This window comes from Sapajus apella, unplaced genomic scaffold (assembly GCF_009761245.1).
Source record: "Sapajus apella isolate SASKATOON/1434 unplaced genomic scaffold, GSC_monkey_1.0 scaffold12, whole genome shotgun sequence".
Classification (NCBI taxonomy): Eukaryota; Metazoa; Chordata; class Mammalia; order Primates; family Cebidae; genus Sapajus; species Sapajus apella.
The window spans coordinates 8,230,471-8,252,255 of NW_022436952.1; the positions used below are offsets into that span (position 1 = coordinate 8,230,471).

A 21,785-nucleotide genomic window follows, 5' to 3' on the forward strand; every position below is an offset into this window, starting at 1 on the left:
GTAGAACAGGCAGGGGGTGGTGCTGTGCCCAGCCAGCCAGACCCCACACTGCCCCCGCTGACCATGCGTTGGGGGCCTAGAAGTGGACTTCTTAGCTGTCCTTGGCTTTCAGAGCTAGCCTGGCTCTGCTCCCTCCCCCATGGGCCGTGTCCTAACGCCCATTCCAGAAGCTGAGGCTAGTTCCAGAAAACCTCTCCTGACCCCTGCCTGTTGGCAGCCCGCTCCCCAGCCCCCGCCCCTTCCATGGTACTGTAGCAGGGGATGCCCTCCCCGCCTCGTGCCTTCTTTGTATATTGGCTTCTCACGGTGACCAATAAACAGTTCCCAGTTTGTATGCCTCTGCCTCCACCCACCCCCCAGCCCTGACCAACCCTGGGTCAATGAATCATCACCCAGCCAACACCTCGGTAGATGAAGCCAGGGATAGGGGTTTGTAGGTTTGAGGGTAAAGACTGATGGAGGCAGCCAGGTGCAGGGGCTCACACCTTTAATCCCAGTACTTTGGGAGTCTGGGGCAGGCAGATCACCTGAGGTCAAGACAAGCCTGGCCAATGTGGAGAAACCCCAGTTCTACTAAAAATACAAAAATTAGCTGGGTGCAGTGGTGCGTGCCTGTAATCTCAGCTACTTGGGAGGCTGAAGCAGGAGAATCGTTTGAACCCGGGAGGCAGAGGTTGCAGTGAGCCGAGATTGCACCACTGCACTCCAGCCTGGGCGACAGAGTGAGACTGTCTCAAAGAAAAAAAAAGAGATTGATGAAGGTGACTGCTCCCAGGAATCTTCCCATCTAAGAGTTGGACATAGAGGTCCAGAACAGAAGATGAGGATTGAGCCCTGGGGGACCTGGGTGAAATCCAGAATGCCTTCCTGGAGGGCAGTGTGCTGACCCTGGGGAGGGACAGGCAGGCAGAGGCGCCGGTGTGCAGGGTTGGGAAGAGACAGAGGCTTCTTAGCTGTAGGAACAGGCGGTCCTGGCAGGCGGTGGAGGGAAGCTGGGTGCAAGGGTGGAGAGAGGAGAGCCCTCTCGGTCCGGCTGAATTCAGATAAAAGCCTGCTGGTTTCCTCACAACCCCCAGTAGAGGCCATAAAGAGATCAGAAGGTAAACTACTGATCCGAGGCTGCAGAGACTCAAAGGTCAGTGTCCAGCCTCAAGGAGCTGAGCGCTCCAGTCTTTCGGAAGGTGCCTGGGAGTGTTTGAGTGCCTGGCTTATGCGGCCACAGCGCGTGGATCAAGCCCGAGTTTTGCTTCCTGCCTTGTCCTGGGCTCCCAGAGCAGCTTCCTCTTCTGCCCTCGGTGCGTCCCCTCCACACAGGCCTGGGGAAGGGAGCAAGGCTGTTCCCCCTGTGACCTCTGTGACCTGGAGTGTGGCCTAGGTCCTTCTGTTAATTTTCCTCACGGCGGTGAACTTCGGCGAGACTTCACTGAAGGCTGGAAATTGCTACCCACAGAAGCCCAGAGGTGGAAGCCAGTCTGATATACTGAGAGCTCACAGACCCAGGCTGTTCTGGGAGGCCCACCCACTGCCTGGGTGCCTCCCAGCCTCCTCGAGATGGCAGCTATCTGCCCCACCTCCCTTCACTGGGGTTCAGCTCACAACGGGGTTCTGGGCCTGATGCACGCCCCTTTCCCTCTCCTCATTTTCTGTGCTGGGATTTGCCCCTTCCCAGGGTAACTGACAATGGAATGTCCGCTTTCCCCAGGAAAACCCTAACCCCTACTCGGAGCTGCCAAGCTCTCAGAACCCAGTGAGTGGAGACCACACTTTGTTTTCTAGAATCTGGGATCCACTTCTTTGGGAATCACACATGTGAGTTGTCAAAGCACAGTCCAGTCTTTTTCTTTCAGCTACTTCCTGCTTCAGGCAGGGGCGTTGACACATCCCTCTGGCCAGTTTCATAGACACCCCCCACCCCAAGTCTCCCGTGAGCCACTGCTCGAAGCACACACACACACACACACACACACACACACACACACACGAGGATAAGTCGTTTTCAGAATTAGTGTAAGCTACATATCATGAAAGAAACGATTCGCAGAGATGTAGCATACCCACTGCAAAAGAACCCTGGGCAATGCCAAGCTTCTTGAGTTCCTTGGAGAGTCCCCCACCAACCACATCGTACATATAGCGGGAGATTTGGGAATTGGGGGGTTAATCCCGGCATCACCTAACCAAACTTGACTATGATTTACCGCGTCACACCACTGCTGTTAGCACCCTGCAGCAGGCTCTGCAGAAGGAATTCTTCTCCAAGCACAGAGCCCACATTATGGAAGTCCAGCCTAAGGTGAAGGTCGTGGGAAATCTTTCCCTCCCCTACGCCTAACCTTAGAGGCCATGGCCCTTTCCGGGTCACTTCAATTTTGACAATAACAGCAATAGCTACCATTTATTGCTAGGCACAGAGCTAGACCTTTTTTTTTGAGACAGGCTCTTACTCTGTCACCCAGGTTGGAGTGCCATGGCACAATCACGGCTTTGGCTCACTGGAGCCTTGACCTCCTGGGCTCAAACAGTCCTCCTTCAGCCTCCCAAGTAGCTGGGACTGTAGGTACATGCCACCATGCTTGGCTCGTTTTATATTTTTTGTAGAGATAAGATCTTGCTATGCTGCCCAGACTGGTCTCAAACTCCCGGGCTCACGCAATCCTCCTACCTCAGCCTCTGAAAGTGAGGACCAGGCATTTTGTACTTAATATGCTATATATTCTTCTGTGCATTTGAAAACTGCACTCACCAGCATCATCATTCACGTCCTAATTGCCAGGCCGGTAGGTATTTGGGGGTTCTCTGTAATATCTCTCTGGCATGCTCCCCAACTCGCCCTGTGTTCTGTTTCACCCTGTCCTTCCTACCACGTGCTGAGCGCTGCCTGATGCTGAAGATAGAGCAGCGAATAAGACAGATACAATCCCTGCCCTGCCTTCATGGAGCTTAAAGTCTAGCAGGAAAACAGATCAGTTGGCAAACAATTATCACTCAATTGATAAGAGCTACTATCAGTTGCTTTTAAACCCTCCTTCCTGGATTTGTCCAGGTAGCTTTCAGCCAATCCCTTTCCTCCCAAAGGTACCTGTTTTCACATGTCCTCATCTTTCCCTGTCCTCCCTTAAAGGGTCTTGTGGGTTCCCAGTCTGGATGACAGTGACCCAGACTGCGAATATTTGCTAAGATCAGGAGATTTAAGGAGCCCTCGAAGGGAGCCTAGGACCGAGCTTGGTAAGGATCAGGGAAGGCTTCCTGGAGGAAGGGATGACTAAGCAGCCGAGACCTGAAGAATGGGCAGAAAGAATGATCCAGACAGAAGAGATGCATTTGCAGTAGCTTAGAGATTAGAGGCTGGTTCAAGGCAGCAGACAGGTATGGCTGGGAGCTGCGTGGGGGAATGTAGAGAGTCTGGAGAATTAAGCCAGAGTAGGTTGTGTGACAACTGGAAAGGCTCCAAGAAAAAGTAGACAGCCATTGATGGCCAGGCGTGGTGGCTCACGCCTGTAAACTCAGCACTTCGGGAGGCTGAGGCGGGCGGATCACTTGGAGTCAGGAGTTCAGGACCAGCCTGGCCAACATGGTGAAACCCATGTCTACTAAAAATACAAAAATTAGCCAGGTGTGGTGCAAGCCTGTAATCCCGACTATGTGGGAGGCTGAGACAGGAGAATTGCTTGAACCTCGGAGAAGGATGTTGCAGTGAGCCAAGACCGTGCCACTGTACTCCAGCCTGGGCCGTAGAGTGAGACTCCATCTCAAAAAAAAAAAAAAAAAAAAAAATAGCCATTGGAAGGCTGTAAGCAAGGAAGTAATAAGGTCAGATTTGCAGTTGAAAATGATCCCGGCCGGGCGCGGTGGCTCAAGCCTGTAATCCCAGCACTTTGGGAGGCCGAGGCGGGTGGATCACGAGGTCAAGAGATCGAGACCATCGTGGTCAACATGGTGAAACCCCGTCTCTACTAAAAATACAAAAACATTAGCTGCGCATGGTGGTGCGTGCCTGTAATCCCAGCTACTCAGGAGGCTGAGGCAGGAGAATTGCCTGAACCCAGGAGGCGGAGGTTGCGGTGAGCGGAGATCGTGCCATTGCACTCCAGCCTGGGTAACATGAGTGAAACTCCGTCTCAAAAAAAAAGAAAAAGAAAAAGAAAAGAAAATGATCCCTGAGTCTCGGTTTTCTTATCTATAAAATGAGGCTAAGAATAGTAAAGACAGGGAATTAAATGATAAAATGTCTGCAAACAGTGCCTGGCATACAGCTTATTACTCATGCAGCTAAGAAGCCCTTCCATTTGCGAGGCCTTGCTCTGTGAGGGCTGTTTGGCAATCACATTCAGTTATAGCTATTTACTTATGTAGCTCTCTCTGAAACTTAGAAATGAAATCATCGAGGAAAAAGGTCATGTCTTGATCCTGTCTGTGTTCCCTGTTCCCAGCATAAAGCCTAACACACATTAGGCTAACGTCACCGAGTAAAGAAAGCAATAAAGTGGCGAGTCGGGCCCCAAGCCCACGATGGGAGATACCACGTTTGGCCACAAGAGGGCGCGTCGCGTTTTCTCCAAGAGAAGCGGGGCTGCCGGGGAAAGACGGGCTCCGGGCCCCCCAGGACACTTCACCTCCTGGGACCTTGCTCTAAGGAAGCCCAGTGCGAAGGAGGTGGCTTTCTCAGGTGGTCGCACTAGGTATCCAAGGCTTTATGTTCAGTCAGATGAGCTATATAATAAAAGTGTTAACAGGCACGTTGTATAGCTGCTGCCTCCACCGCCACTAGTCGTGACGGTTTTACTCTGGATGTTTTTCAATTGGAAAAGCAAACTCCGCCTTTTCCTGAGCCTCTTGGATCTTTGTGGAAGCGGGTGGGCTGCACATATATGGGACGGATTCGTATAGGCTTGCATCCCGGTTCCGAATTTTGCAAATATTCGCAGTCTGGGTCACTGTCATCCGGACTGGGAATCCACAAGACCCCTTAAGGGAGGACAGGTAAAGATCATGACAGGTGAAACAGGTACCTTTGGGTTGCAGGAAATGAATCTGTTGAAAGCTACCTAGACAATTCTGGAAAGGAAGGATTAAGAGGAACCGGCTGGTGAAGGAGGTGCGAGGGGGAAGCGAGGGAAAGGCAGGCGTGGAAGAGGAAGCGAAAGGGCTGTCGGGGCTCTGGGAAGGAAGGGGTTGATCCGGGCTTCGCCCAGGGGAGGAAAGGGAGGAGTGAACCCACGGGGGGTGGGATCTCGGCGCGGCCTCCCCAAAACAACAGGCCCTCACGGCAAAAGGTGGGTTAAGTGGGCGGACCCGGAGGGAAGCCACGTGTCGGGACGGAAGGCTATTGGCTTTCCCGGAGTTGTTTGTGAGTGGCCATTGGCGACGTCGAGGCGCCGCGATGAGCCGATTGGCTGGGCCTTGGAGTGCCCGCCAGGACAAGGGTAGGGAGGAGGCGGCCGAACCGCGCAGCTGGGCCGGGCTGGGCCGAAGGGAGCGCAGACGAAGCCCGCGAGGGGTCCACAACCCGAGCCCTTGCCGCAGCCGCCGCAGCCATGCGCTGGGTCTGGGCGCTGCTGAAGAATGCGTCCCTGGCAGGGGCGCCCAAGTACATCGAGCACTTCAGCAAGTTCTCCCCGTCCCCGCTGTCCATGAAGCAGTTTCTGGACTTCGGTACGGAGTGGGCGGGAGGCGGCGGGCAGCGGAGGCCCGCGGGGCGTGGGAGGGGCAGTCGGCGGCTAGGGGGACGGAGGAGAAGGGAGGCCTCAAGTGACAGAGAAGGGTTGTTTGGAAGGGTACAGGCAGGAAAGGGTTAACGGGGAAGCAGGGACTGGCCGAGACCTCTCGACTGGGCTGTTGATGGGAATGGGGGGCACTCTCAAGGAGGGTACCGAGGTTTCTTCCTGGGCTTCATGAGGGGTCTTGAAGAGTAAGGGGCAGTGAAGCTGTGATGTTACTGCAGGAAGGGAGTAGGGTGGTACCCAGACGCGGAAGGGTTAATGGGAGCTGTCCTTGATGACTGGAGGGGTAGGGGCCCCTCCTCCCACCAGAGGAAACCGGGGGTCTGCCGTTGGGAGTGAGGAGGCGGAGTTCAGAGGTGCAGGCTTCTGTAAAGAGACCTGAGCTGGGCATGCAGGGTCAGGCACCCCTGGGCAGAGGGTGAGAGAAAGCCAGGGGCAGTTGGGGACAGGGGCTCTTTCAGAAGAAGACGCCAGTGAGAGAGAGCGCCCTGACTAGTAGACATCCACCCACGGGAGGAGCTGGACCCCAGCTGCCCCAGTGGGCAAGGACACTTGAAGATCAAATCTGTTCCGGCCTGGCAGTCTGTCCCCATTCGGACAGGGCCCCCAGGCACCGTGACGTGGATTCAAGCCACCTGTACCTCTCTTGGCTGCCCCCAGGGCTGCTAGGTCAGGATCGCCCACCACCAGCATTCTGGGGGTGGCCCTGGGGCAAGAGGGAGGCTGTGCCAACCTGGCGGCTGAAATGGGCAATGTGTGAGCCCTGTGTGTCTACGCGGTATTTCCATGGTGCTAGCTGGGGACTCGGGGGGCGGGGGGGGGGAGTCTTGAAAGAGTTGAGTTGATAGTGCCTGGCTTGGGTTGCAGCTGCGTCAACAAGAGCAGAGAGGTGGAGGTGAGACATAGGGCACCTGTTCCTCATAGGGCACCTGTTCATCAGGATTCGTCTGCCTGCGCCCCTGCCCTGTCTGAGTCTTGAGCCTCCCCCATGTAGGAAAGCCTCTTGGGCCCACTTCTAGCCCCCAACAGCTGTCTGTACCCTAATTACAGAAACATCACAGCTGTGCGGGGCTCACAGTAGAGTTTGATCAACTTGTAGTACCATGGGGGAACGGAGACCTTCAAAAGGATGATGACATGCCCTGGGTGACAGAGTCAGAAGCAGAGCCTGGATGGACTGGAACCCTGGTCCCCTGACCCTGGGCCAAGGCCTTATTCTGTCCCCCACCCTTTCCATCTGGATGCCAGACAAGGGCCGAGGCATTTGGACTCCTGTTCTCAGGCCCCATTTGCCTCACAGATGGGCATTAAGACAAAGCAACCCCACGTGGGCATTCAGACCAGGCTGGGTGAGGTGGGCTGGCCAGAGACAACGTTGGGACCCTGCCGTGGTGGTCTAGCCATAGATCCCTCAGCCAGAATCCAGCTGTAGGTAGGGATAGGTTTCCCAGGCTCCTTTGCCCCCTGGTATCAGCCCCCAAAGTGAGGGGGAAGAGGAAAGAGAAGTGAGGTGACTGAGGCCAGAGGCAGCTCCTAATGGGCCCAGGAGTGGCCCTGTCCACTGTGGTTAAGGCAAGCAGGGTTCAGCTGGGGGTCAGGAGAACATGCTATCCCTTGCAGTGTCAGGCACGGGGTACAGATGTTTGAGCCCTGTGGGGGATGGGGAGCCTTGCTGTGTGCCTGTGGGCAGGTCACTTCCTCTCTGAACCCCTAGTAATGAAGGGTGTAGCTGACCTGGCCGAGACATCCTTTGGCTTTCGTGGCTTGTGGCTCTGTGGCTCACCCCTCTTTCTCCTGCCAGGATCCAGCAATGCCTGTGAGAAAACCTCCTTCACCTTCCTCAGGCAGGAATTGCCTGTGCGCCTGGCTAACATCATGAAAGAGATCAACCTGCTTCCGGACCGGGTGCTCAGCACACCCTCCGTGCAGCTGGTGCAGAGCTGGTGAGACCCCTGCTCAGTCCCTGCACCTCCCTCTCCATCGCCAGTGTCCCTGGGCTCGGGGTGGAATCTCCAAGCTTCTAGCAGCCTTGACGGTGGGGCGGGGACAGGCAGGAGACACCGAAGCCCGAAGAGGCTTGGAGTTGCCTAGGGTCCCATGGGAAGCCGAGGCCACAGCAGGGACTGAGGTCAAGCTCCTAGTCTCCTCTGTGTCTAGCCTGCTTCTTATCACCCTCCTTTCTCTGGAAACCCAGGATCCACCTGGGAAAAAAGCATGGTTTTCACGGCCAAAACCCTAACTCAGGCTGATGTCAGCATTAGCCACCAGCCCAGTCCTGGAACTCCAGCAGCTGCTAGGGAATATTTGTTTGGGATAACTTTTTGGGAAACAGAAACAAGAAGCAAGTTTTCAGATAAATTATATAACCCAAGCTGTGAGACAGACTGTTTTGGATGTGGGAAAATACTCAGATACACACAGGATGGTGCAGTAACTTCCCAAAGAGCTTTGGAGGGGCAAAGACCAAAAGTTTATTGCGCATTGCAGCAGGAACAGAGGGAAAGGCTCATCAGAGTTCACTCAAGAACTCAAGTTAAGTAACTGGATAATGTTAGCCAAAGGCCAGTCACATGAAAAATAAACAAGGGTGTCTCCTGTCACTGGGGATGTAAGTGGCTAACCCTCAGTGACTTCGGTAGCACCTGTGTGGAAATCTTCTGCTACTCCTTCTGGACTTGCAGTGTGATATGGCTGAGGTTTCCTTATAGATTCAGAAGCAGGTGCCCACATGTACTCTGGGCCCAAAGCCATGGGAAATCACAGCACCTGCCCTCAGGGAGCGTGTAATCTTGAAGGGCTCACCTGGGCAGGGTGAACTGAGCACAGCATAGTGCTAGAAGCAGGGAGCTGCCCAAGAATTGTTTTATTTAAATTAAGAATCCAAACTTTTTTTTTTTTTTTGAGACAGAGTGTCGCTCTGTCGCCAGGCTGGAGTGCAATGGCACAAGCTCGGCTCACTGCAACCTCTGCCTCCTGGGTTCAAATGATTCTCCTGCCTCAGCCTCCTGGGTAGCTGCGATTACAGGCATGCACCACCATGCCCAGCTAATTTTTGTATTTTAGTAGAGACGGGGTTTCACCATGTTGGCCAGGATCATCTCGATCTCTTGACCTTGTGATCTGCCCACCTCGGCCTCCCAAAGTTCTGGGATTACAGGTGTGAGCCACTGCGCCTGGCCCAAACATTATTTTAAAAGAACATTAGGTATTTTTCTTCCCTCATTGTGGAAGTATAACAGGTTCATTTGATACTTGGAAAATGCAAAATAGTAGATAGAAGAAAATGCCAGCCACTGCCCTCCACCTCCTAACCGAACCCAGTTCAGGTTTCATCAGATGTGTTGGTGCCTTTCCAGCATTGCGTTCTTTGCACAGAACTGTATATATGGGGTGTATTCTAATTAAATGAGATATGGTGAGGGGCAGTGCTCTACACACAGGGCCAGGGGTGTACTGGGTGCACAATGAATGCTGGTTGAATGACAAGTTGTGGGCCATTGCCATGGACATGCAGAGCAGGTGACTTGTCACTGGACCTTACAGGGTACCAAGGCGAGCTCAGAACTAGAAGGAAGGGAAGTGCATTCAAGACTAAAGGAATACTTGGGCAAAGGTGTGGAGACAGGAAGGGGCCTGACTAGGGTGGCCAAAACTTACTTTCTGCAGATTGTGCTGTGAGTGTGGGCTGTGAAAAGGGGTGGAGTCACAGAGCCCGATATTCATGTAGCCCAACCAGGTCACCCCTTCCTGTGCCCAGCCTCTCAGAGGTCCAGGACCTCTGAGCCAACCAACACTTCCCACCGTGGGTGGTGTGGAGTGGTGGGAAGGAGACAGAAGGCGCCATCTGTTCTCCCTGGCCCTCCTCTGGCTCTTTCCGGCCGCCTGACCTGGCTGCCTCTCCACCTGCTCCTTGACTCCAGGATAGGACTTCTCAGACCCCTCCCTGGACACCGTGTTCCTGGGAGAGCTGAGGGATGCAGGAGGAGGGCACAGGGCTGCTGAGCTTCCCATGACTCCCACAGGGGCCCCCACAGAGTCCCTTCCTGAAAATCAGTGACACAGATAAGGGGTTGGCCTGACTTCTTCTTCCACAAAGCTTGCAAGTAATGGCAAGTACCAGTGGGAGGGAATGAAGTTAGACAAGAGAGATCACTTCCTCAATGAAAGATTCAGGTTAGAGGAGAGCAGGCCACGGGATTGCTAAAGTGTCCCAACATCCTGAAGAGATGGCCTGCCAATAATGTTTCCAGAGGGAATGGGCATTGGCTGCAGCGAGAGAAACTGAAGTGTGAGGACAAGAAGGACTTCCCAACAGGGTTGAGGTGGCTGCCTGTGAGAGAGTGGAGATCTCTTTCTCCAGGAGAAACCACCTGCCAGCTGGAATGATGGAGGTGGTAGAGGTGGGCAGGATCCAGGTGCATGAGAGGAGGGAGAGATGTTACCAGGGAGCTTGGCAAGAGGGCTTTTAGCCTGAGTCTGATAAGTAAGAAGCAAACCCTCCTTTCTGGAAAACACAAGAGCCCTGGGCAGAAACAGTTACTAGCAGTCATGGTTCATATGTGGTCATAGAAATGGAGTTTCTACTCAGCTGGGGAGAGGTTGTAGGCAGAGTCACTGTGGGCAAGCTGAGACTGCCTGGTTATAAATAAACCTGATGCATTATTTCACCTGGGCAGACTTGCGATCGAGGGCCTTGTTTTGGTGGAGACTGGCCTGGGAGCGAAAGCTCCCAGTTTGGGCTCAGCATGTGTGACTTTGAAGCTTCATCCTGGGCAAGCCACGTGGCATCCCTGATCCTCAGCTTCCTCATCTGTAAAACGGGGACCCATTGTGTTTGTAAGGGTCAAAGGCCAGGGCTAGATGTGAAAAGCATGCAGAACTCTACCAACACAAGCCATGTCCCCAAGCCATGTCCCCAGGCCATGTTCCCAAGCTGCCGGCCAGCAGCACCTCCAGCCCACAGATGATGTCATTGTGGTGTGGTTTCTTAGGCAAGGTAGTAATAAATCATGATGGTAATAAAGGCAAACACCCCCAAAGGCTTGCTGTGTCCCAGAATCTGTCCTGAGTGTCTATGCGTATTAACTCATTCAATCTTTACAACCTTATGAGGTAGTCCTTGCTATCACCCCCATTTTCTAGATGAAAAATTGAGGTTCACAGAGATAAACTTGTCTGAGATCACTCAGGAAGTAGGTGGTGGAGGTGGGATTGGAACCCAGCTGTTGGCTTTGGAGACTGGATTCTTGAAGGGAAAGGAGGGAGCCTGCACCCTGGGTGGCCATGTGGAGTCAGAGATTTAAGTTCACGGCGCAAGTCTGTGGGAGAGCAGAACTCACTTTACAAAATTGTGGACAGCCGGTGTTGCTGTAGACAGAAAGGGACAACCCCGGCTCCTCTCAAAAACACAGGGTTAAGCATGAGCCTCAGAGTAGAATCCGATGACAGTGAGTCACAGTGTCACTAACAGGGTCTTTGTGGGGGCTACAGGTGGGAGGCGAATGGCCGCACTCTCCCACAAACCTCCCTTGCCTGTCAGCAAGGTATGCGGACCCCAAGCCCTGCCTGTGGGGAATCCTCACCCCCAACCTGTGGAGCCAGTCCTTGCCCTTGAGAAGAATAACCACAGAGGGTGTGGCTTGGGTGCCCAGGACCTGCTATGGCCAACCAAGCTCACGGAATCCGAATGAGTCAGCTGCTCCTTGCATGACCGGTGTAGAACCGAGCACTTACTGCACGTGTGCTCCAGGGAGCCTCTCCTTTTCTGTACACCCAGGCCCACAAGGTGCTTACTCCTGTGAACCCCATTTGCAGATGGAGACCTGAGGGGACTCGGTGGCCCCTTTAGGGTACAATCAACAGCAGAGCCCAAGCCTGCCTGGCTCAGAGACTCCGGGTGCAGGACACCGTCACCTCTCCCCCAGTTGCAGCAAGCACCCCTCCTCCCCAGCCTTTGCCTTGCTCACACCCTGCTCCCCAGCAGCTGTGGATACCAGCGCATGGTGCACACACACCCACAGGCCTGCACATGCCACATGCACACTGACACACACAGCCCCCTGCTGGCTCAGCACCCCCTCTGCTCCCACACAGCCCTGCAGGGCCCTCCTCCCACACTCGCTTACCCACTCCTTCCACCCCCTCCGCCCATTCTCAGTCCCACACTCTGAGCAAGCCCCCTCACTTCTGCCTGCCTCCCCACTTCCTCCGTCCCAAGCCTGGGCTCTGGACTGGCTCCAGAGCCCTGGAGAGCAGGGTTTGGGTGGACTTCCATATTACCTTGGGCTGGGCTTGGGAGCTCCAGATCTCAAGGGAGTCCTGGGGCCTTGATTACTGCAGAGGTCAGCACGCCCAGAGACGCCAGCCTCCCCCAGTTCACGAGGAGGAGTGGGGCAATGCCTGTCCCACCCCTCAGTGCCTGCCTGCCGTTGCTCCACTGGTTTCAGCCTCCCTTCTAAGCCCAGTTCTCTCTCTGGCCTGCAAGGGGTGGGCAGTCCAGAGGCAGTGCTACTCAGCCCCAATCTTTCTTCTTAGGACCAACAACTGACCCAAGGGTGATATTTGGTGCCCCAGGCCCCTGAGGGGCTTCAGGGCAAGGCCAGGGCCCTCTAGGAAAATCCTCATCCTCTCCCCTCCATTCCAAGTGTACCCTGGGCCCCCTGCCCTGGAGGAACCCTAGCCCTGTGAGGAAGGCTGGCAGGCGCTGCCCGCGGCCACTCCATGCCGGTACCCTTTGCTCCACTTCAGTGGCCACGTGACCTGGCCCCATTTCTGCCCTCTAGGGTTGTTGAGCAGCCACAAAAGGGGTGGTGCCAGCTGCTGGGGCACTCTCCCGACTTGAGACTGGGACTTTGACCCTGCCCACCCCCACCCAACATACTCAGGAAGTGGCTGAGCATCCCAGCTCCCACCCACTCCATCCTCACCTGCCCCCTGGGTCTTGGGAAGGGGTCCCAGGCCCCACTCTGCAGTAGGTCTCTTCCCTTCCTCTCCCCACCTGCCCCTAGCCCTGCCTCCTCATGGGCTCTCTCTCCTCTAAGAATTGGATGAGCATGAAGGTCTATCCTGGGTCCGTTTAGGGAGCAAGGGATTTGGAGCCACATAGGCCTGGGAGAGAGAATCTCAGCTCTGCGTGTTAACGTCCTCATCTGTAAAATGGGTCCAGCAGTAGCGCCCACCCCTAGAGTTCTTGTGGAGGTGAAAGTGAGGCAGGAGGGAGGCACAGGGTGGAGCCCTGGCCATTGGTACCCAGTAAATGCCACCGTCATCAGCAGCAGCAGCATCACCGTCAGGGCCAGTGTTGGCAGTTTTCCACGTGGTATAGACTTGGAGTCTGAGAGAGCTGGGTTTGAATCCTCGCCTGCTGCTGACTCTGCGGCCTGGGGCGTATCACCTGTCCTCTCAGTGCTGATCTCATTGTCTGCAAAAAGAGGGAGATACCTTATGCTCATCAAGGCTGTTGGCAGATGAGAGACGCTGTGCGGGAGTTGGCACAGGTGAGCGTTAGTGGTCAATTCGTTATTCTCCAGGGAGACAGGTGAGGTCTCAGGAGTGCCACCCTGTTGTCTGCTGGGGTGGCAGGGAGAGCGCTGGGGTCTGAGAGGAAGGCTGATCTTTTCTGCTGTCTGGGCCCCCAGCCCAATCGGCAGCCACAGCCCCTCCTATCTGGCTCTGTGCAGAGCCCTGGGTAGGGAGGGCGGTGGGGAGCTCTGGGCCTGAGCAGAAGCCCCATTCCTGTGGCAGGAGGCAGTTCCCCGGGGCAGAGGGGGCACAAACATGCTGTGGTTGACAGCCTACAAGCAGTGGGCGAGTGTCAGATGCCACCGGGCGGCTCAGAGGATGCACTCAGCTGTTAATGAGGTTTGAGCCACCAGCCATAATAAGAGCAAACATTTACAGAGTGCTCACTACGTGCTAGGCACTGCGCTGATCATCACATGGAATCTTGCCACAGAGCAGTAATAGGTAAGTATAACAATCCCCATTTTCCCAACGAGCAAACTCAGGCGCAGAGAGGTTCCGTGACTTGCCCAGGGCCACACAGCTCCAAGTGCTTGAAGAACCAGATCTGGACCCAGAGCTCGTTCTTTCACTTTCTCTATCAGGCAAAAGAGGGAAGAGCAGCTTCACTAGGTGTAAGGGGAAGGGCATTCCTGGCAGAGGGCACTGTGAAAGTCGAGCAGAATCAACACCCTGGAGTGGTAAGAGTGCTGGAGACTCAGGGGGCTTCATCATCCCACTTCCCAGCTGTGCAGCTGTTCTCGCCTCCCTGGGGAGGCTGTGCGTGGGGCCGATTCCTGCCTGTCATACCTGTTACAGGTTACAGTGAAGATCAGAGCACTGTGGACATGGGAATGAGTCCTCGTGTGGTGGGGCTTTTTCCAGAAACACTGTTGGGTCCCCAGGGCCCTTACCACTGCCAGGCTCCAGGCAGCCCCCACTGCCTCCTGGTTATAGGTGTTTCTGCCAGAGAGAGGCTCAGCTCTTCCTGCCTTCCCCCGAGGAACAAGCCACAGACTGGGCATGTTAGCAGGGAAACAGGTCGTGTCTTCCCAGGGCGTGGGGCACAGTGGCTCCAGCTTGGTACCGTCTGCCACCACAGGTGAGCCTGATTCCCTTGCAGAAGCTGGCCTGCTCCCGTCTCTGAGTTCAGGGCTGCTGCTGCTTTTTTTTTTTTTTTTTTTTTTTTTTTTTTAAGACAGTCTGGCTCTGTCGCCTAGGCTGGAGTGCAGTAGAGCGATCTCAGCTTACTGCAACCTTTGACTCCGGAGTTCAAGTGTTTCTCTTGCCTCAACCTCCAGAGTAGCTGGGATTACAGTCGTGCACCATCACACCTGGCTAATTTTTGCAATTTTATTAGAGACAGAGTTCCACCATGTTGGCCAGGCCGGTCTTGAACTCTTAACCTCAGGTGATCCACCCACCTCGGCCTCCCAAAGTGCTGGGATCATAGGCATGAACCACCAAGCCCAGCCAAGTTCAGGGCTTCTTGATGCTCCTATTAGAGCATCAAGCTTTTCTTGTAGTCCAGGGAAAACCGGCCTCTCCACCAGGCCTATGGATGGGAGGGCGGTGGGGCGGCACCCACTCCTACCTGGCCTTTTGGAATGCAGTGAGCATCTCTGGACTCTCCGTGGGCCCCAGCCCCACCTGGGGACAGAGCCAGGCACACCCACCTCACTTTGGGTCCGTCCCACCTGCCATTTTAAAATATAATTGCCTACACAGGTGCCTGGCCCAGAGCACCTCAGCTTGGGAGTTACTCTGGGAGACCCTGTCCCCTCTGTCGGGGTCACTCTGGGAGGCCCTGTGCTGGCCCCTCTGGCAGTTGGGCCCTACTGGATGCAACAGCACCCTTGGGGAAGAAACATCAGCTGTTTCATGCTGGGGCTCAGAAAGGTTCACACACCTCCCTGCCTTCTCCCACTGCGGGCACTAGGTCCAGTCACCCCACCCCCGGTTTCAGCCTCCATCTCCTGATCTGTGAGGCCTCTTGGATGGGAGCATCTCCAAGCCCCTTCCAAGAGGACTATTCTAGGCAAAGCAAAGGTGCTAAACGGGGGACCAGCAATTTGAGTTTTTCTTGCATAACTGACTGGGTTGTCAGGGAGACTTACATACAAATGAAATGGATGGAGAAAAATAGTGAGGCGGCTTGTCGGCAGCTGTGTGGGGCCCGCGTAGGAGCAGGACAAGAGCGAGGCCCAGCCAAAGTGGGTGGGGAGGGTCTGGCCACCTGAGCTGAGGCTGTGTCCCTCCCGCCCCCCGCACAGGTATGTCCAGAGCCTCCTGGACATCATGGAGTTCCTGGACAAGGACCCCGAGGACCATCGCACCCTGAACCAGTGAGTGGAGGCCGTGGGTGGGGCAAGAAGGCAGGTATCCGCCAGGGGCATCTGGGGTTGCAGCCCCTGGGTTTGGAGTACAGCAGGATGGAAGAAAAGACCCCTGTCTTCAGGAACATCCAGTCTGAGCGGGGAGACAGACTGCTTCAGGGAGCCCCAAGTTTGATGGGAGAGACATGGGCTTTATTCTCACTGTTCCCTGAGCCTGGTGGGCAAGACCCACGCCCTGCCATGGGGAGGATGAGAACTCCAGCCTTTCAAGTGGGAAGCCTGCCAAGCAGGCAGCTGAGAGATCAGAGTGGGCTTTGGGAGGAGCAGGGAGGGCATCGATAGTCCATGGGATTGGGAACGGTAGAGAGAGTGAGGACACCATGGAGAGAGGTGTCAGAAGCCGAGGAGAGTCTGGGGGTGTCCCCATGTGAACACCTGCCCTGCCTTACAGGTTCACGGACGCCCTGGTCACCATCCGGAACCGGCACAATGACGTGGTACCCACCATGGCACAAGGTGTGCTTGAGTACAAGGACACTTACGGCGATGACCCTGTCTCCAACCAGAACATCCAGTACTTCCTGGACCGCTTCTACCTCAGCCGCATCTCCATCCGCATGCTCATCAACCAGCACAGTGGGTGCCGGCTATAGGGGGGTGCAGGGGCTGCAGGGGCTGTAGGGGGGGTACAGGGGGTGCAGGGGGTGTGTGGGGGCTGTGGGGGGGGTGCAGGGGGGTGCGGGGTGGGGCGGGGGCTGCAGGGGGTGCAGGGGGGCTGCAGGGGGGTGTGGGGGGTGCAGGTTGGTGTAGGGGTGCATAGTGCTGGGCCCCAGGGCTGGGCTGTTGAGAGGACCTAGGCCGCTATTCAGAACCCCACAAAAGGAGTCTTTGAATAGTTACTCCAGTAACTTCGGAGTTACTGGCTCCAAAATGGAAAAATAAAATGTTTCTTTTTCATTCATTTCCATTTCAAAAACATTTTTGTTTTTAATGTTTGCAAAATGTAAAGTTATGTCACATCTTTTAAAAAATGTTCAGTTTTCATAAACACCCTCATTACGTTCAAAAACGATTTGTTGTTTAGAGTTTCTTATTCCAAGAAGATTCACTATGATTGTTGAGAAGTCGTAGCCAGTCGTAAATTAAACAAGTTCCTCATGCTCAAATAATTTTGAAAGCAAGGTGGTAAGAGTTATCTTATAATGTTATAATCAAAGAAAAGAATAAATCTAATGTGGAGATGTGATGTGGGGAGAGGCCTCTGAAGAGACGTATGTTTCAGGCTTGCAAGAGTCAAACGCAAAGGTTTAAACACGGCCTGAGCCGGGGTGGAAGGGTCAGGGCCCTGGGAAGAGAAGCAGGGGAGTGAGGCAGCTTTAGGACTGGAGCCCACAGAGGCATCCCAGGTGGAAGTAGAGAGAGGAGGAGAGCCCCAGGGAAGAGGGAGCGCTGGGGCAGGCTGCCACCCGGCCAATAGCACCCTCCCTTCCCGTTTGCAGCCCTCATCTTTGACGGCAGCACCAACCCAGCCCACCCCAAACACATCGGCAGCATCGACCCCAACTGCAACGTCTCTGAGGTAATCAAAGGTGAGCCATTCCCATGGTGCCTGGCCCGCAGAGGAGCTCAAGGGACCCCTCCGAGTTTACCTGGCCAGAGGGTGACTTGTTCCTCAGTGAGGGGTGCCATGGGTTTAATGCTAGTGGTGCCCAGTGTCATTGTCAAGAGGACTGCCTGCTGGGTGGGCCACTCATGCCCTGAATGGCCCCATCTTCTCTCAGATGCCTATGACATGGCTAAGCTCCTGTGTGACAAGTATTACATGGCCTCACCTGACCTGGAGATCGAGGAGATCAATGGTGAGTGACCTGGGCTGTGTGTGTGTCTGTCTGGGGGCTGGGGACATGGCAGGGCAAGGTGAGATGGGGAGTCAGGAGATGACCGTTTTCTAGACAGGGGAAAAGCAGAGTTTTGATTGTATTATTAATTCGTTTGATAAATATTTGGGCTGGGCACAGTGGCTCACACCTGTAATTTCAGCACTTTGGGAGGCCAAGGCAGGCCAATCACTTGAGGTCAGGAGTTCGAGACCAGCCTGGGAAACGTGTTGAAACCCTGTCTCTACTAAAAATACAAAAATTAGCTGGGTATGATGACACGTGCCTATAATCCCAGCTACTTGGAAGGCTGAGACAGGAGAATCACTTGAACCCAGGAAGCTGAGGCTGCATGAGATCATACCACTGCACTCCAGCCTGGGTGACAGAGTGAGACTTCATCTTAAAAAAATAAGAAATTGAATAAATGAATGAATGAAACAGTAAACAAGATGGGAAGGGTCCCCATTCTCACGGAGCTTACATTTTTGGTGCTAGGGAAATTGGGGAATGGAGCCTTTAGCCAATTAACAAGTAAATAAACAAGACCATGTCAGATCATGACAGTGACAGGAAGGAAATAAAATGGGGTAACTCAACAGGGATGGGGGAGGGGCATATCAGCTTGGCTGCTTTCCTAGAACCCCAATACCAGTGGCTTGGTTAAGAGGGAGGTTTCTGGCCAGGCACAGTGGCTCACGCCTGTATTCCCAGCACTTTTGAAGGCCGAGGTGGGTGGATCACAAGGTCAGTGGATCACGAGGTCAGGAGTTCAAGACTAGCCTGGCCAACTTGGTGAAACCCTCTCTCTAATAAAAATAGAAAAATTAGCCGGGCATGGTGGTACGTGCCCGTCATCCCAGCTATCTGGGAGGCTGAGGCAGAAGAATCACTTGAACCTGGGAAGAGGTCACAGTGAGCCGAGATCATGCCACTGCACTGCAGCCTGGGCGACAGAGCAAGACTCCATCTCAAAGAAAAAAAAAAAAAAGAGGGAGGTTTCCCTCTTGCCAGCCTCTGGCTGGGGAGGTCAGGGCTGGCTTCCTACCCCCGTCTCAGTTCTAGCCTGAAGGAAGAGAACAAGGGTGTGGAAAGCAGGGCCCAAAAGTAGCTGGGCGTGGTGGCAGGTGCCTGTAATCCCAGCTACTCCGAAGGCTGAGGCAGGAGAATAGCTTGAACCTCGGAGGCGGAGGTTGCATTGAGCTGAGATCACACCATTCCACTCCAGCCTGGGCAAAAAGAGTGAAAAAGAGTGAAACTCCGTCTCAAAAAAAAAAGTTAAACACATCACTTCTATGAGTCACCAGCTACCCCAGCTCAAGGGAGGCCTGGGGATTTAGTCTCTCTCTGGACAGCCATGTACCCAGTTAGAACTGTGGGGGAGGGAGTGCCTCCTTTGGGTAAGGTGGTGGAGTGGTGACCTCGGTCTTGACTTTCTCTGCAGCAGCCAATTCCAAACAGCCGATTCACATGGTCTACGTCCCCTCCCACCTCTACCACATGCTCTTTGAGCTCTTCAAGGTGAGGAGGCCGGGAGCCGTGCTTTGTGGGGAGCACGGGTATGGCAGGCTCCTCCCATGCATCTCTTACCTCTGCCCCTCCGCAGAATGCTATGCGGGCGACTGTGGAAAGCCATGAGTCCAGCCTCGTTCTCCCACCCATCAAGGTCATGGTGGCCTTGGGCGAGGAAGATCTGTCCATCAAGGTATGTGACCCTTGACCTTGGGGACCAGGGAGCAGTCGTGGGGGCTTCCCTCCTGCCAAGAGACAGGCTTTCCTTCTCTCCTACATGGTGGGCAGATCCTGGGGGCAGGGAAAACCATGAGAGGGTCAGAGTTATTGGGCGGGGTGGGGAAACTGAGCTGTAGAGAATCTGACACGCCCCATCTCTCCCAGATGAGTGACCGAGGTGGGGGCGTTCCCTTGAGGAAGATCGAGCGACTCTTCAGCTATATGTACTCCACAGCACCCACCCCTCAGCCTGGCACCGGGGGGACCCCGTTGGTGAGATGGCTGTACCCCAACCCCTCCCACCTCCTGAGAGGCCTCTCTCCTCCTCACTCACTTCCTTATCTCCAGGCTCATTCAGCCTCTGTGTGGCCGTTTGTGACAGTCACCTGTCTTGAATCTGGGGCCCGCGCCTCCCGCATGTCCCATCTGTACACATCTCACCTGTCGGATGTCTCTCTGTCACCTTTCCCCCCTCTTCCCTCTCCCCTGTAGCCCCAATCCCCAATTTCTACCTTTCTCTTGGTGTTGTCCAACTTGCCAGCACCCCCTGCTAGAGAACTTGAGACTCTAAGGAGCCGTGGGGCCTGCGCCAATGTCCTGGCCCCGGACTCCTCTGCCTGCCCAAGCCTCCTTCCCGCATTCCCTCATTCATCCCACACCCATTTCTTACCTCAGTGTCCCCTCCTGCATGTCCCCTCCCTTCTTCAGCTCTGGGACTCCCCCCGCCCACCCACTGTGTGACCCCAGCTCCACACCCTTCCCTCCCTGCATCAGTCCCTGCAGCTCCAGAAGGCCCCTGCCAGCCTCATCCTCTCTGCCTTCCTGCCCCGCTGCAGGCTGGCTTTGGCTACGGGCTCCCCATTTCCCGCCTCTATGCCAAGTATTTCCAGGGAGACCTGCAGCTCTTCTCCATGGAAGGCTTTGGGACCGACGCTGTCATCTATCTCAAGGTGAGGGCCCGGCCTGCAGAGCCCGGCTGGGGAAGACGTTTGCTGATGGGAACTGGGCGGGCTTGGCTGGCTGTGAGCTTTCCTTCCCACCCTTCCAGTCCTTCCCCAGCCGCAGACCCTGGGAATCCAAGCAAAGCTACAGTCCCTCAACCTGAAGAACCCTCCACCCCAAGAGACACACAGCTTTAGGGGAGTCTGTGGTCCATGATTAAGACTCCTGTGCTGGGGACCCTCAACTTGTTAGACCCAGAAGGAAGGGGACACCCTAGGTCTTGTCATTCAGCTCAGAGGAGAAGACTGAGGCCCGGAGTCGGTGACTTGCTCAGGGTCACGCAGCCTAGCCTCCTCCCCTTCTCCCTCCCTCTCCCTCCCTTCGAGGGAGCTGCTTTCTGGAATGGGCAGGGGTGGGACACAGGAGGGACCACCTTTCGTGGATCTTTCCAGGCCCCCAGTTCTGGTAACTGGGCTGCTGCTGAGCTGGCGGGGGGAGGGTGGTCTGCTGGGGAGGGGGCTGACCCTGGCACTCCCCAGGCCCTGTCCACGGACTCAGTGGAGCGCCTGCCCGTCTACAACAAGTCAGCCTGGCGCCACTACCAGACCATCCAGGAGGCCGGTGACTGGTGTGTGCCCAGCACCGAGCCCAAGAACACGTCCACTTACCGCGTCAGCTAAGGGCCGCGTGCATCTGCGCCTGAGAGGACGGACCAGCCACTGCGGTGCCCCTCCCCATCTTCCTGGGGTAGCAGGGGGTGTGTTCTCCATGATGACCAGGCTCTGTCTCTATGGAAGTCACTGTGGTGATATCTTTCATGGTCCCTAAGTGCCAGTCCATCTCTGTGGAGACCCCTCGGTGGCCTCCCCATCTCTGTGGGTGATGCCTGAGGGTTGGGGATATCGCCACCCTGATGGGGTATCCCAGAGACATTTTCCCATGGCAGTCCTCCTCTCTGAGGTCAGGGCTGTCACTTTTCTGCCAGGGGTCCACACCCTCCGCAGCCCAGGCCTTCTAAGTGGATGCCCTGTTGGCCTTACTCCCCCAGCCCACAAAGGAACCATGGCCTTGGCCTGTTGAAGTGTTAGGAAGAGGCAGGGTGCCCTCCAGACCTGGGGACTGAGTGGGGAAAGGGGTTGCACCCGTGAGTGGGGAATGAGGCTTGTCCTGCAGCCTCTCCCTCCACTTGGGTCTTTAAGGTCAAGGTTGGTGGGGGAGGGGTGGTTCTAACAGGGTCCACCCCTAAAGTGGAGGAACCTTGTGAGACCCAGAGGTTGCCACCCAGAAGCTGCTTGAGGCCCTGCAGCGGCCTTGGCAATGTTTGTGCCAGTTCCCGAGCCCTCCCAGCATGTCCTCACATGCTCCTGCCCACCCACCCTCCACAAACCCAGTCCCACCTGAGCCCCAGCCCGCAGCCCCCACTGTGCCCAGACACGTGTGCTCAGGGTGGCTTTCGCCCTAGGACCTCTGTGTATATAGCTAGTTTTATAACCCTGAATGCCCCCACCCTTCCCCTTAGCACACGGGGGTTAAAGCTGTGTGTTGTGTCCCTCCCAGTGGCTGTGGCAGTGACACCCACACCCCCAGTAAAGAAGAAACTGACTGAGGCTGGCCTGGCTGCATCCCTGGGGGAGAGGGCCCCACACTTGCGCACACACACACACGCACTGCAGTGCCCT

General features: G+C 55.3%; 1 protein-coding gene across 5 annotated transcripts; it reads left to right on the forward strand.

The window, feature by feature from the left end:
- Positions 1-4,860: 4,860 nt before the first annotated feature.
- Positions 4,861-21,713, forward strand: PDK2 (pyruvate dehydrogenase kinase 2). 5 transcript variants are annotated; one of them, XM_032279970.1, is made up of 11 exons: positions 4,861-4,980; positions 7,522-7,663; positions 15,494-15,565; positions 16,008-16,192; positions 17,056-17,145; positions 17,338-17,415; positions 18,860-18,954; positions 19,040-19,138; positions 19,330-19,437; positions 20,001-20,114; positions 20,646-21,713. In XM_032279970.1, the coding sequence occupies exons 2-11, from the start codon at positions 7,596-7,598 to the stop codon at positions 20,784-20,786; spliced, it is 1,050 nt and encodes a 349-aa protein (XP_032135861.1). In that variant the 5' UTR covers positions 4,861-4,980; positions 7,522-7,595; the 3' UTR covers positions 20,787-21,713. The 5 variants fall into 5 exon arrangements, with proteins under 5 accessions (XP_032135861.1, XP_032135857.1, XP_032135858.1 ...); XM_032279966.1 differs by lacking the exon at positions 4,861-4,980 and adding an exon at positions 5,363-5,652; XM_032279967.1 differs by lacking the exon at positions 4,861-4,980 and adding an exon at positions 5,363-5,652 and having other exon boundaries at positions 18,878-18,954.
- Positions 21,714-21,785: the final 72 nt, after the last annotated feature.

Bases quoted from the DNA above. Each gene is read 5' to 3' on its own strand.
- PDK2 (XM_032279966.1), top strand. From the start codon at position 5,535: ATGCGCTGGGTCTGGGCGCTGCTGAAGAATGCGTCCCTGGCAGGGGCG. The intron at 19,139-19,329 runs GTATGTGACCCT...CATCTCTCCCAG, and splicing joins AGGAAGATCTGTCCATCAAG to ATGAGTGACCGAGGTGGGGG. The intron at 20,115-20,645 runs GTGAGGGCCCGG...GGCACTCCCCAG, and splicing joins ACGCTGTCATCTATCTCAAG to GCCCTGTCCACGGACTCAGT.